The 14,948-nt window shown below is 43.2% G+C and overlaps 1 protein-coding gene across 1 annotated transcript; it reads left to right on the top strand.

Moving 5' to 3' along the window:
* The first annotated feature begins 226 nt into the window (after positions 1-226).
* On the top strand, positions 227-14,558 carry PDIA6 (protein disulfide isomerase family A member 6). The gene is made up of 13 exons (XM_061460804.1): positions 227-376; positions 2,839-2,980; positions 4,143-4,200; positions 4,929-5,055; positions 5,494-5,600; positions 6,966-7,099; positions 7,491-7,605; positions 8,537-8,677; positions 9,836-9,920; positions 10,006-10,078; positions 11,135-11,293; positions 13,257-13,353; positions 14,084-14,558. Exons 1-13 carry the CDS (start codon positions 343-345, stop codon positions 14,150-14,152), a joined length of 1,341 nt encoding a protein of 446 aa, XP_061316788.1. The 5' UTR covers positions 227-342; the 3' UTR covers positions 14,153-14,558.
* Positions 14,559-14,948: the final 390 nt, after the last annotated feature.

The raw sequence follows: 14,948 nt of genomic DNA, 5'->3' as shown, positions 1-14,948 counted from the left end.
CCTCAGGACCCTGGGAAGCTGCTAGAAGGAAGCTGACCGCGCTCTTCCCGGGGCTGCTCCCACCATGCACACCTCCGCCTCCCTCCTGCCCATGGCACCTTCCGGCCATTCCCGCACCCCAGGCCCGGCCCAGCCCTGCTACCCATCTCCGTCCCTCCGGGGTTGCTTCGACCACCCGCTCCCCGCACCGGCTAACGCGGACCCCTCTCATTGGCTATCTCAGTGAGTGAGCGTCGGGGCCGCCAATGGGCGGCAGCCACGGCGGGAAGACGCGCGGCGCGTGGGCGGTGGGACGGGGCGGGCAGGTTCTGGTGGCGGTGGCCTAAGGAGCGAGAGGCAGCCATGGGGGCGCGTGCAGCGGGCTGCCTGTGGTGGGGTAGGATCCGCGCGCGGCGGGGCCGCTGAGGGGACGGGACGGGGCGGGCGGAGGGGCGGTGGGTCGCGGCTTCCCTGTCCGGCTGCTCTGGGCCCGGCGGGGGTGCGGGCCTGTCGCGGCCGGAGGAGGCTGGGCGGCCATTGGGCACGGATGCGGAACCGCCGTGAGTCCCGGTCGTGGAGGAGCGGGGCCTTTGAGCCGTGCGAGGCGGTCCTCGCGGTGGCAGGCAGCGGGGCGGGTGAGGGCCCCTGCCGGTTCCGGCCGCTGCGCCCTCGGGGTTATCAGTGCCTCGGTGGGCTGCTGAAGCTTAGGGAGATGATTTAAAGGTCTCGGCAGCAAAACCAAACAAACGGTGCTTGTCTCTAGCCCTAATAGGACCAGGCAAGCTTTAGTTTCCATTGAGCGGTGATGTTTACTTGCCTGGCTGTCCTGACGCGGGAGCTAGTGCTGTAAGAGCAGCAAGAAAGCAATGAGTGAAGACAAAAGGAGGAGCCCGTAGGGAATTGTGCTGCTTCTTCCCCTGCTGCTGGGTCTTCTGTGCCAAATAAATCGGTAAACCTGTGAAGCAGTCCCACTCGGGCTCCTCTGCTGAGGAAGGAGTGGATATTTTAAGGAGGAAGCTCACAGAATCATCATCCACGTCCCATAGCGAAAGGTTTTTTCTCTCTCCCCTCCCCCATCTGCATTTTCCTAGCTTAGATGCTTGTAGGAAAATTATCCTTTTATTTCCTAAAGATTAATTAAACCTTGAATGTTGCACTGTAGAAAGGAAGATTATGCCACCAGTTCATGAATGGCAAAACAAAGAGCAGTGATATATGACTTGGTGAATTTCACTGTGTGCTTTCTTTTGTGAGTTCTCTTCAGCAGGTATTTTTAGGTAAACTAGGACTTCTCTACTTGAAGTGGCAGAAATGGCTGAGGGAAGTCTGTTCAGCTTCTGAATGGATTTTGCTAGAGGTTTCCTTAGGTGATGCTAAAATATGCTGATTTAAATATAATGGTCTCATTCCACCTAAAGAAGGGTTTCTTGCTTGAGAGTAACTGTAACATTCAAGTAGCTTTTTCCACCCTTCTTACTCTACCCCAGTGGCAGCTGCTACTGTAGGTCACCGTAACATGCTGTGACAGCCACAGATTGCATTGGAAGTCAGTTAATCAGTTCTGATGAAGTGCTCTTTGTACATAGGCATGCTGAATGAAGACAGCCAATCTAGTGTATAAATCTGGTAATGTAAACCGACTAGGATCGCACCAGAAGAAAAAGGTTGGGTCCTAGGGCTAAAAGAAGCATTTAGAAGAGGGAGTATGCAATGGATAGGGTGGTGGGCTGCAGCACGTCAGTTCAGTCCAGATCTGTGGTTGAGTAACCTGGAAGATGTCAGCTTCTCTCATCTGCAGGATAGAAACTGGCTTTTTGTGAGCAGGACTAATAAAGCATAGGTGGTACTATGCAGTCTGTGTACCATGTGCTCTGAAGTTTCTGCATCATTGAATTGCATCTTCCTCCCACATTCAGTCTTGAGAGAGAATATGCAGCTTCCTATACAATTTACTAACCACTCACAGCAAAGCTAACTACTTTATTATGTAGATCTAATTTAGATGTCTGAACTCTTACTCCCACCAGTCTTTGGTGGGTTAAGGAAAGTCTTCTGTGTGGATTTTGTTACAGAGATGGTTGTCATATTTCAATCTCTCTGACTTGGTAGAAGGAAGGATTATGAGGTTTTATATGCCAAGTCTGAAGAGGTAAGATCCAGAAGTATGAAGTCTTTCTTCAGAGAAAGCAATTTCCTTGTACATTTCAATTTTTTAGGATTCTAAGAGTGCTTGAGTTGTTAACCAGAGATTTAGCTGTTCTCCAGTCTGTTGCTAGAGAGATAACTCAGTGGTAGACTAAGATCCTGATGAGCAAGAATGAAGGATCTCCTTACACTAGCATCAAGTCAGTCTTCAAATCAGTGTGACTATACTAAAACTAGTTGGGACAGTCCTGAGTTATATGGTCCTATGAAAGATGTGTTTGCCTGCTGTGCAAGAGGTGTGGGCTTAAGAGGTTCTATGAGAAAGAACTGAAAGAAATTGAAGCTAATTGTGGGGATCCCTGTGGAAGTTCTGCTGGTCTGGTAGGGTTAGAGTAGCAGCTTTGACAAACTGTTCTTTGGAGAGTTATAGTGGGAGTGACATAACCCTAGCTAGCTTTAGGCGCAGTGAATATATTGCATGATCCTGTGGAATCCTGATTTAAGTGAGGAGGAGAGGCATATATCTTGCCTTAAATTCCTTTTTTTTTTTTTTTTCCTGGTCTTTGAATCCATTGAGTCTGTTGTGTCCCCTCATCTTTTTTTTTTTTCCCCTTCCCTGCTGATTTGCAGGGAGTGGGGAGATGATTTAACTGTGGCAACAGGAAAATCATAAATGTTCTGCAGGAATGCTGATTTCTTTGCTTTTTGTTCTAGGCACAGTGAGCTGCACGTTATTCCTTGTGGTTAACAGTTTATACTCGGCCAGTGATGATGTGATAGAGCTGACACCAACTAACTTCAACAAGGAGGTCATTCAGAGTGAGAACCTGTGGCTCGTGGAGTTCTATGCCCCATGGTAAGAATTACAGCTGCATACTTGCCTGTTCTTATCATGGAGGAGCAGCATAGGAATCTGCTGCTGATCAGCGCAGGGTTTCAGTCAGTTGTTGGCAGTACAGTTATCAGTTCGATGGCCTCATGCCTAGCAAAATAACTCCAGTTATGAGCAGTTCCTCATGAGGAAAAAAGGCAGGAATTGGTTTCAAGTTGGTAAATAGGGTCTAGTAACAAAATCTTATATGCCATTTTGCTACTTCATTTTTTACTGGTCAGTGTTAAAAACGACTAATCAAAGTGCAGTAGGTGAGAAGGCCCCTCACTTCTGTCTCATTCATGCTGATGTAGAAGCACAGAGCTTGAATTCACACTTAAAATTTCCAATTTCCTTTGAAAAATACTGGATTTATGCATCTGAATTTAGCACTTCTATCTCCTGTCCTGCTCATGTCCAAAGCATGGAGTCTCTTCCATGTAAATTCTGATGATGTGTAGTCCACCTGTGCACAAGTCCTCTGTGCTATTGCCATCCAAAACTCCACATTCTGGAGAAAGGGGCCTTTCATTGCACAGCCTGATTGAATCTGGTCTGAGAGGCCTGGGGAAAGCTTGTTGTGACACCTCTAGTGTTGTTGCAGCTTTACAGGCAAAAGAAAGCTTTATTGAACAATAGCAATCAAGTGTGGAACAGGTATAAGTAAAATGGTAGCTCCTCTTTCCCTACAGACTTGTGATACTGTGACTGTACTCTAGTTGCCAGTCAGCTGTTGCTCTTGTCTGCCAGACACCTCCAGGAAATGTGCCACAAATTCTTGCTGGTGAAGAAGTTACCTCTAGAATATTTTTTTTCAGGTCCCATCACATCCGTTTTAGTTTGCAACAAGCACACTAGTGTGCCAATCTGGATTTTGCTGCTCATGTTTGCCTCTGTGCTAGATGTGTGCGCATATGTGTGTTTGCATGCACTTGTATAATACATATGGAGTACATGTGTTTTCGTCAGAAGTCTGATGATGTGATGTTGCGGCATAGCCTTTTCCCCTCTTCGTGAGAAGATCTTAACTCTCCTAAGTTTGCTGTGAGTGATTGTTTGGTAATTGCAAACCTAACAAGACCATTCTGTATTTTGTGAAATAATTATCAGGTCTGAATGACAGTTACTGTGTTTTGTTTCCTAAAAGGTGTGGTCACTGTCAAAGACTAACCCCGGAGTGGAAGAAAGCAGCAACAGCATTAAAAGTAAGTTGTTTAGCCTTTCAAATGTGCTTGTGGTAGTGGATTGAGGAGAGTTTGGCTGTTGGTCATCTGGCTTGGGGCTTGGTCCCCAAAACTGTATCACTTTAGTCACACTTGTCCAGCCAGGAAAGTGGCCAGTCAGAAGCACTTAACAGACAGTATTTTTTGTGGGTGTTTTTCTTTTTTTAAAAGAAGCCATTGAATTATAGAGGAAGCAAGTAAATTCTGTCCCTGTGAATTCCCTTCACTGTTTTCCAGGGCTGCTTTTAACAGCGCCAGAAGGCATTGGAATCTGGTCATCCCCCCAGATAGCATGTTCCTCGTTTCTTCCTCACTGTTCTGTTGCCTGCCTCTAAAGTACAGGAAAAGCATGTAAAAACAGTGTTCTAAGCTGTTGGTGATGAATATTTCTTTAATTACAGAAAACTTGGTCAGGTAGTGATTTGCTGAACTCTTGCCTATGTTAAATATATTCCCCTTCTTCAATCACAAGCTAAAAAATTACAAACAATTTAAAATCTGGTTTGTCGGGATGAAGAAAGAATGGACATATGGTATTCTGTAGGTTAATGCTTCTGGGGGGGATTGCACCTCTCTTCTGGTGACTGTTTTTGTACCCTCCTAATAACACACTCTGCACCCCCCCCCCCCCCCCCCCAGCATTCACAGAGTATAAAATGTGTTAAATCATTGTAGAGGTCTTGTCTTAGTATTTGTTTTTACTTCCACAGGGTGTAGTGAAAGTAGGTGCAGTAGATGCAGACAAACATCAGTCCTTGGGTGGACAGTATGGAGTCAGAGGGTTTCCAACTATCAAGATATTTGGAGCCAACAAAAACAAAGCAGAGGATTATCAGGGTAAATGTGATGCTTATTTGTGTGTTGCATGCCTGAAAACTTTCTGGGTTATAGTAATTATGGTGGCTGCCAATGCTGTCTTCTGTGGTGTTTCCTTCCTGTCTAGTGTTTGTAGCAACTGGTACATGGTTGGGTGGAACTAACTTGACCAAACTGTGCATGTCCTAGTGTGGGCTAACAGTCCCACCTGCAGTTGGTGGAGATTGCTAAGCAGTTCTAAAGAATTATTCCTTTCTTCCTGTTTACTGGGAGCTTGCCACAGTCACCCCACATCAGATAAGGGTGGCAGTTAAAAATTGGAGTGAAGTAATCATATTGTTTGTGCTTGTCAGTGATGTTCTACCAGTAGTACCATATCACTCATAGTCCAGTCCTGCTTTTTGTGCCTACCTTAACCTGGCCTTTGATGCTTCAATAGCTCATTTTGCTGCTTTGCAGGTGGCAGGACAAGTGATGCTATTGTTGACGCTGCTTTAAGCGCTCTTCGGTCCCTGGTGAAAGACCGTCTTAGTGGCAGAAGCGGAGGATATAGTTCTGGGAAACAGGTATTTGAGGGAATGTGTGTGTTTGAATGGAGACAGAAGAGCCTGTGCTCATTTCACAGAATAGTTGAAGTTGGAAGGAACCTCTGGAGGCTCTCTAGTCCAGCCCTCCTGCCCAGTGCAGGGCCAGCTTGAGCAGATTGCTCAGGGCTGTGTCCCACTAAGTTGTTAGTATCTCCAAAGACTGAGACTCCACGTGGATTGCACTTTTGGGGCAACCTGTTCCAGTGTTTGACCACACTCAGAGTAGGAAAGTTTTCTCCTGTATTTAAACTAGATTCTTGTCTTTCAACTTATGCCCTTTTTGTCCTGTTAACTGGGTATTGCAGAGAAGAAGCTGCCTTTCTTTTATTTACTCCCTTTCACTCAGGTATTTATATACATGGATAGGATCTGTGTTAAGTTTTCTTTCTTTCCAGCTGAGCAATCCCATCTTTCTCAACTTCTCATCATATGTCAGATTCTCAAAGCCCTTAACCAGCTTTGACCCCTGGCTGGACTTGCTCCAGTGTGTGTATACTTCTTCTACTGGGTATGCTGGGGAGCCCAGAACTACACCCAGCACCATTGCGTGTCTCACACAGTGCTGAGCAGAGGAAAAGATCTCCTCCCCAGCTCTGCTGGCAACCCCAAGTGTAGCTTGGGGGGCTGTTGGCTGCCTTTGCCACAGGGCTGCAGCGCTGGCTCATATTCAGCTCATCCACCAAGACCCCCAGGTCCCTGTGAAAAGCTACTTTACAGTTAGTCAGACCCAAATATGAGGTGATTCTTCCCCAGGTGTGTCTCCCTTTGAACTTTGAGGTCCCTGTTAGCCTGGTTCTTCAGCTGGTTGAGGTATCATTTGCCTAGTTCTAGGCTAAGCTGAATGGATGAGGCTTTTCTGAATTTGGTTGTGTTCTGAAGTTGGCTTGCTGGATTTCTCCCTGAAGGCAAATTGAAAAGCTTCTGGCTCCTACTACTGTTTCTAAATCATGGAGCAAATACACTCCAGTGTCCTCAGGCTGGGCAGGCAGAAGACTTGGGTGATCTGTGCCCTGTACTGTGTATTGCTCTTACACGTGTTTGTTTTGCCTGGAAACCAGAACACAGTGGTGGGAGAGGGGTTTGGAGAGCACTTTGTTCTTGGGCAGCTCAGAGCATGAAGAACCAGGAAAGTGTTCCCTCCTCTTGTTAGTCAGTTTGACCTGATTTTAAGAGAAGGATCGCTTACTGTTTCTTGAAAGTGCTGTGGGAGCAGGCTGTGTGTATTGTCGGTTCTAAAAATGGAGAAGTTGTGTAACCTATACTGCCTGTTTTGTGTCTCATTCAAATAAAAACCATTTGGTATGACATGATGCACTTATGTGAGGGTCTGTTTATTTCTTACAGAGCCGAGAGAGCGGAGGTGGTGATAAGAGGGATGTGATTGAGCTGACTGATGACAGCTTCGATAAGAACGTCATGAATAGTCATGATGTGTGGATGGTGGAGTTTTATGCTCCATGGTGTGGGCACTGCAAAAAGTAAATGAGCTTTTTCTTCAACAGTTGAGTTCACATTAATGCTTTGTTTTGTGTGATACCCTTAATCCCCTAAAGGAGAACTTGCATCTCTGGTATGTCAGAAGTGGAGGTTTCTGCAAGACGTTTTACCAAGCATGTATGGGCTTTGACTGCTCAGGGCACCTTGATGCTGCTCTGGCTGCAACCCACCTTAGCAGTAAAATGCCCAGTTACCAGTGGAAATAAGATCCAGAAGTTATGTGGGACTTGAGTCTCATTTGGAATAACCCTCCTAGCTGTCACTGCCTGCAGAGGCTTTATTTTTTTTCTGCGTGGTGTATGCTACATGAAATGTGGTATACTTTTGCTAGCCTTCTTAAAGCTCAGAGAACTTGTACCCTTCGTTTTTCAGCCTGGAGCCAGAATGGGCAGCTGCTGCCACTGAGGTGAAGGAACAAACAAAGGGAAAAGTAAAGCTGGCTGCAGTAGATGCAACTGTTAATCAGATGCTGGCAAGCAGATATGGGGTAAGTGTGCTCTGCAGTGGTTACAATTTCTTTTACATCTCTAGTAAGTCAGATTTCCCTGTAACGCATACTGAACTGTTCCTTAATCTGGCACCATTTAAATGGTTGTGCTAAAAATACTGTTGTGTCACACACCATTTTCCCACAATATTCTTTCCTGAGTGTCAGTAACAGTATAAATGAATAGGATGAGATAAATGAATAAATCTGGATGTTGCTGATGAAAATGGCTCTTTATGTCCATGAAATCTTGTATAGCTTCATCATCTGAAGTGAAAGGTCTCTCAGACTATATGCTGGCTGGGTATCACCAGAACTCGCACATCTACCTGTACATCTTGGAGCCACATATTGGAGATCACTGACAATGTTAGCTGCCCCCATCAGCTATGCTGTGAGTCCAAAAGGAACTGATACTTTTTAATTTTTAGTACAGTACAGGATGTTCACAGTATGCTGCTTAGTTTTCCTGTGCACATGACTGGCAGTCAGCGGGAGCACTGAACAAATTTTAGTGGGAATGTAGCAGGGGGAGCTTAAGGTCTACTTGTTGCCATAGAGGCACAGTGCTGTCCCTTCCTACCCAAGAAAAACAGGGGAAACTACTGTCTAATGAAAATTAAGAGTTAAAATAGCCCTCGTGGCACTTAAACCTGCAGTGCTTGGTACATCTGAATTAAGAAGAAACCATTGCTCATTCATCAAACCTAAGACTTGAAACAGCATATCAGTGTATGTTAACCTTGTTTTTAATTATTGCACAAGTAGGAAACAATTGTTCAAGTTCAGTTGTAACAGGCTGGGAGACTTGATTCACATAGGTGTTGAATCTCTTCCCTTTTTCTTCATGTAAAATGTGTTGGAGTATGACATAACTTCCACCATAAATTTTCAGATTTATGTGATCTGATGGTTTCAACTTTTCTTGCAGATTCGTGGATTTCCTACCATTAAAATTTTCCAGAAAGGAGAAGATCCTGTTGATTATGATGGTGGGAGAACCAGATCTGACATCGTTTCTCGTGCTCTGGATCTGTTTTCTGATAATGCACCACCACCTGAGCTCCTGGAGGTACCTCTACATCATTTTCTCAGATTGCTTTTCCATCATATCCTTTGCTGCAGTTTTTACAGGACTATGTTACTGTAAATAGCCTAAACGTGTTGCGTGTGCACTCTTTTGCAGCAGACAGTCAAGGATGATAAGTGTGATCATTCAGCTGTTATTTATTTTTCACTGAATTTCTGAACTGAAAGATTATCAGAATTGATACAGTGAAGACACTAATGGGATGGTATCAGGGTGTCTGAATCCTGTTGAGGAATGAGTGAAAAGGTTGGGTTCTGTGCCCCATCTTTCATCTTACAACAAGAGGGCATGGTTTTGTCATTGGCAAGCCATCCATTTGGAGATGCATAAGAACTGAGCTCGCTTGTTGTCCAAAACACTCCACTAGTTTCAGCTTGATGTTGGTGGATTTGAAATGGTGATCAGTTGTCCCCAAAGTGGGGTGTATCCAACACAATCTGTTGGGGTGCAGGAAGAAAAAAGAAAAGACTTGTACTATTAATATCTTTAACAATGATGTTTGTTTCATTTTTGTTACCCTTTTAAAATGTCAATTTTCTGCATGGCTTATAATGTACATAATGTTAGTACAATAGTACCTGCATGTAATTGATAGACATGTACTGGGGCTGTGTGCTTAGAAATTTTTTTACTGGCAAAGGGGCACAGTCAAAGTTTGGAGGTGTAGATAAATGGGTTGATTCCTTTTTAAGGTAGGGCACACAAAACTGGTAATTGCTGTTAACGTTGATTAAATGTCCTCATCCTCAGCAGATGCTGCACTCTGCTGGCTCTCCTTATACTAGCAGTATTATGAATGAAACCTACAGGCATACGTGTAGGTCTGGACGTGCTGTTCCCAAGGACAGTGTTCCAAGGACAGTGATTTTTAGTATCTGTGATCTTGCTGTTTGCTCTAAGCCTTATTTGGTACTGCTTATTTTTGTGTTATGAAGTCTTGGTGGAGGACTTTGTGAACTTTTTGTAATTAGTCTTGCACTGGGGGACCAGTGAAGTAGAAGAGTCTTGTAAGCATTTCTGGCAAGTTGTTCCAATGCTTATTACCTTGTAGTATGGAGTTGATAGGCAATTGGAGGGAAGTGCAGTCACAGCTGGGTAACCATGTCTTAATCTCATTGACTTTCTGCTGCTTTCTTCTAGATAATCAGTGAAGATGTTCTGAAGAATACCTGTGATGCTCATCAGCTCTGCATCATTTCTGTCTTGCCTCATATTCTTGACACAGGTAGACATACAAGCAAACAGATTTCGTGTGAATTTGTCACTTAGAGCATGTAGTTGTGTTTAACTTGTTCAATCCTGTCTAACAGGAGCTTCAGGGAGGAATTCTTACCTGGATGTCATGTTAAAAATGGCTGAAAAATACAAAAAGAAAATGTGGGGGTAAGTCTCATTGTAGACAAGTTATCTTTGAAAAGATGTGAGCATTTTTTAGACATAACAGAATCTAATTTGTATGATAGCAGTCTGTCCGCAGATAAGAGTTGTTCCTTGTTCAAGATAGTGTATCTTGGTATCTCACAAACTGTGCTGTGGGTGGGGATGAATAAACTCCTGGTTTATTCATACTCCTTGTTGGTTTTCTTTTCATCCTCTCAAATCTACAAATGAGATCTAAGCAATAGTGAGTTCAGATTAAGAATTTTTTACTTTTGTCCTGAATGCTACAATATTTTTAGGACAGCATTTATCCAGTTTCTTTTAGAGTCTTTCGCTGGTGGGTGAGTCTGCCAGTATGACTGAATCCTCAAAAAATAAAAGTAAATTGCAGTTTATTAACAAGTTTCATGCTCTCAATGAAGCAGACCACCAGGCTTCGCCTTTTCTCCTCCTCCTCCTCTCAAGCAGAGGTTAGGATCCCTGGGTCTTCTCTAGGTGAGAGTTCTGACACAGACTGCTGTGAAAGGAGGGCAAAACGGCTTGAAAGCCTGGGGAAAATGCTGAGACTAGTTGATTCCAGAGGTTCCTCAGGGGACTTGCTCTAAGCATTAGAGGAACTGAAACCTGACCAGCAAGGAACTAATACTGAGTGAAATACTGGTCTTGCAGATCTTGGCAAGAAATCCTCTGCAATGGGATTTGGGCTGTGAATTTGTCATATTTGGATCTGTGAACCATTTTAAACCTTATTATATAACAAAGTATAGCAGTTTGTTCAGATTGGTAACATAGTTCTTTCCGTGGACTGTGTTTTGCTGCTGTTCTGGTCCAGTTTCTAGTGGCTGTGAACATGGGGCTGGCCTAGAAGTGCTGTCAGGGAGGGGCTTTCTTCTGTTACATGGTTCAAGACTGAGATCCTGCTGACTTCAGTAACAGCTGACACTGTCAAGGGCAGTTCAGAGCCCAGCTTGAACTCTACAGGGTTGTGGGATATGTATGACTTATATGATTGTAGTGCTCATCCTAATTATTAATTTTCTGTTTTATAATTTCCTTAAGGTGGCTGTGGACAGAAGCGGGTGCTCAGTCAGATCTTGAGAGCTCTTTGGGGATTGGAGGCTTTGGGTATCCAGCAATGGCAGCTATTAATGCTCGGAAGATGAAATTTGCCCTTCTGAAAGGATCATTCAGTGAGCAAGGGATTAATGAGTTTCTCAGGTATGACACCTTAAGTGACTTAAATCTTTCTCTTTTGTGATTCTTTAAAACAAAATCAGGCTCTCCTGGATCAGGTGAGACTTGCACAGTTAAGAGAATTAAGGCAATACGTATTCACTGGAGTCAGGGAGTTATTTCAGTGGGAATTTCAGCTAATAAAGCAGTCACTGTTTTTATGGTGGACAGAATTAAGAAGTTGGCCATTTGGACTTAAATATTTTAGCACAAATATTGAAAACAGTTTGAAAAAAGAAGTGAGCTTTGATCTTGAAAAATTCTGGCTCTCTGGTAATCAGAAACATTGGTGGGAATTGATAATTAGTAATGTCTGATTCAGATGGTGGATTCTGATTTAGTAATTGGGGAAGTTCCAAGTTTGGGTGTCTAAATAGGTGCAGTTGAGGTTCTGTATGTTGCTGTTAAGCTTTCTGGTTTGGTCTAGTCCTGTCTTCTCTCTCCCACCTTCCCCATTCCCCTGGCATGTGATAAACTAATTGAAGGACCTGAAGTAATCCATCCAAAAAGTCAGCTCAAATTCAGTGAAACTGCCTCTAGCTGGGCAAGAGCCAGTGCTGAAAAGAACTGAATGGGGAGAGGAAATGGAAATGACAGAAGGTGGCAGCAGCAATTAAACAGAGCAGCTAAGCTTAAACTGTTACTTAAGCATGGTCAAAGTGAAGTGGGAATTCTGCTTCTGGGTAAAACACCAGCTGCCATAAGCTATGTATGTACATATATAATGTAAGCCTTTGAGAGCTTACATTAGCAGTATCCTTGCTCAGAGAATGGCAGAGGACAGTCAGAATTACAAAAGCAAATACAACAGTCTCTCCTCACCTTGCCATAGGAAGCACATTAATTGAACGTTTTTCCTGCTGGTTTAATAGATACATTGCTATATTCTCTTACCTGTGTAAGTGATCAGACTGTCTTCTTAATGCCAAAAAGGGACCATTCTTGGAACATCAAGTAAAAATTAGGATTCAGGTGCAAGGAAAGTAATACCAATCACTTTGTGCTAATGCATGCGAGAAACATCTGCCTTTCTCAGACATGGCAAATGTCTCTTAGTGTGTAAAATCCATCTTAATGAAGCCTCTCCTGGTGAGGGTGGATGGTGCTATCAGGACACAACAGCCAACTTAACAGCTTGTATTACATTAGGTAATTGGTTTGGTATTGTCTTACTGCAGAGCAGTTCTTGCTAGAATCACCTCTCACTTGACACTTCAGCTCAGCTGTGCTGCCTAGAGAAAGCAGTACAGTCACATTGGGGGCAGCTGGCTGTTAACTCAGCTTCATGCATGCAGCTTCTGTAATCTAATAGGCATTCTCAGCAGTGTTGACCAAATTGAAGAAGTTAGCACTAAGAAGTGCATAAAAATTGTAGGTCCCACCTAGGGAGGAATGCTTGTTCAGTCTTATTTGCCTCTGAAAGAGTGCAAAGGGATTAGCTGTTTGGGATTTTAAGTTTAGGCTTTTTGAGGAAGCCTAATTAGCAAGTGCAAGATGGAGTATCTCGAAGCTGGTTACCTCCACCCCACTGTAACCTGTGGATGTTTAGTCTCTGCTTAAAAACATCACTAAAAAGATGATTATAAAAGATTTCAAGTAACAGTTGCAGGTGACTTCCAACACTAGAAGGCTCTTGGAGTCGCCCTAAGTGATAAACAACACACTGTTAAAGGGGCTGTGTGTGTCCATGGTTGTTAAACTGCTGAAATAATATAATTCATATTGTTTGTCTCTTTGAATCCAGTTGCAAATTTGCAGTGCTGCTTTAAAGGCTCTATAATTTTCTGCTTCTAAGATGGAAAAGTTTTTGCTTCTAGACAGTTTAGATTTGTTTCCAGAGATCAGATCTTGAAGTTTATTTCCTTTTATCTGAAGCAGGCACTGTTCCAGGTGGATGGAACTGAAGAAACTTCTTTAACTTGTTTGTTTTGGTTTTTTTATTTCTCAGGGAACTATCTGTTGGTCGTGGCTCCACAGCACCAGTGGCTGGTGGAGCTTTCCCTAAAATTCATTCAGTTGAACCTTGGGATGGCAAAGATGGTGAGGTAAGGGGTGCTTCATTTCTAAAAGTGCTAATGATTTGCTAGGCTCAGAAGTGATTAGGTAAAATAACTAAGAACTGGCAATGTGAAAATTGTTCTTCAAAGATTGTGGTAAGTTGTATTGATGGTTTCCCATTATCTAAATCCTGCCACTAGACCAAACACCACATTCATTGCCTGACACTGTGGACAGATACTGGTGCCTGGCTGTTGGGATGTGGTCTGAAAGTTGAATCCCTTGAGCCTGAAACATGTTACTACTTGTGCTGAATAAGGGAGGTGGTAGTGTATGCATTCAAAGTAATGAGTGTTTCAGAGCCTTTCATTCTGCAGTATGCTGACCTTATTGTCAGTCTTAATGTCAGACTGTAAGGGAAAGCCCATGTAATAAATAGAATAGGGATTAAGTAGCTTCTTAAGGTTCAACATTGCTGTAAAAACTTAAGTTACTGCAATTCTTTGATCTACTTCAGATGGAATTAAAGTGCAAAATACAGTAGTATTAGTACATCTGTATTTGTCTTTATCTGGAGTATTTTTATTAGTAGAAAACAACCTCCTAGTTTAAACTCTGATCACTTGTCCTGTGCTTCATACACTTTGAGCTTTTATGAATGACAGAGATGACAGGAGGGAGCTTTACTCTCAGTATGAAGTAAGCATCTTTCAGAATCAGTGATGTCCTGTGTTAAGTGCTTCTAAACCCATGCTCAAAACATTCCCTTTTCCACAGCTTCCAGTTGAAGATGATATTGATCTCAGTGATGTGGATCTGGATGACTGGGATAAAGATGAGCTGTGAGATCTTCAGGAAACTTCTTTTCTTGGGCAAGCTTGTGCAGCAGTTTGCAACCTGGTTCACAATCGGATGGATATTCCAGTGGCCTTTTTATGGAGAACTAGCACATGCCACACTGTGCTATGTGATGCACTGCAGCAGTGAACTGTATACATCTCAAGAAAACATTGCAGAAATTCTATGAATTGTCATAACCAGTAAACTTGATTGTATTCTGTGTAACAAATATTTTGAGGACAACATGGATATTTCTTTGGAACATCTTGGGGTTTGTTTTGTTGATAGTGTGCTGTTTGAGTGTTGCTGGAGGCTGTTAGTCTAACCAATTTTAAACGTGATTTTTTTTTTCATGGAGGTGGAATCTGGTCAGCTTCTGTTTCAATTAAAGAATAAAACAAAATATTTTTGACACACAGTGTTAGTCTTATATAGAGTAACAGGTGCGCATGATAAAAGCTATCCTATTTTGGATGACTCTTGAAAAATGAGCTGTAGACTATAGAGGCTGGGGCAGAGGGGAGTCCTTAAACCACTCCTTACTGTGAATGATCTTGACAGTTTGGCCAAAAGCCTGCTTAGATGGACAATCCTAGTTTAAATGCTCTTTAGTCTTCCTCTTCTTTCTCAGGGGCTTTCTCTTTGTGCCAGACTTGGTGAGATCTTTAACACAATGGAAGCAGGGTGGCTGCTGCAGTGGGAGATGCAGGGAGCTGTTGGCCTTTCCTCAGGATTGGAGGTGAAGCTAATCTCCATTTTAGGACATAAGATAACATTTTAGGGCAAGGTGCTAACAAAAACA

This window comes from Pezoporus flaviventris, unplaced genomic scaffold, assembly GCF_033815535.1.
Source record: "Pezoporus flaviventris isolate CSIRO_AGI_PZ_B2104156 unplaced genomic scaffold, CSIRO_AGI_Pfla_v1 ptg000031l, whole genome shotgun sequence".
NCBI lineage: Eukaryota > Metazoa > Chordata > Aves > Psittaciformes > Psittacidae > Pezoporus > Pezoporus flaviventris.
The sequence above is the reverse complement of the archived record's forward strand: the minus strand, read 5'-3'. Positions and strand labels throughout refer to the sequence as shown.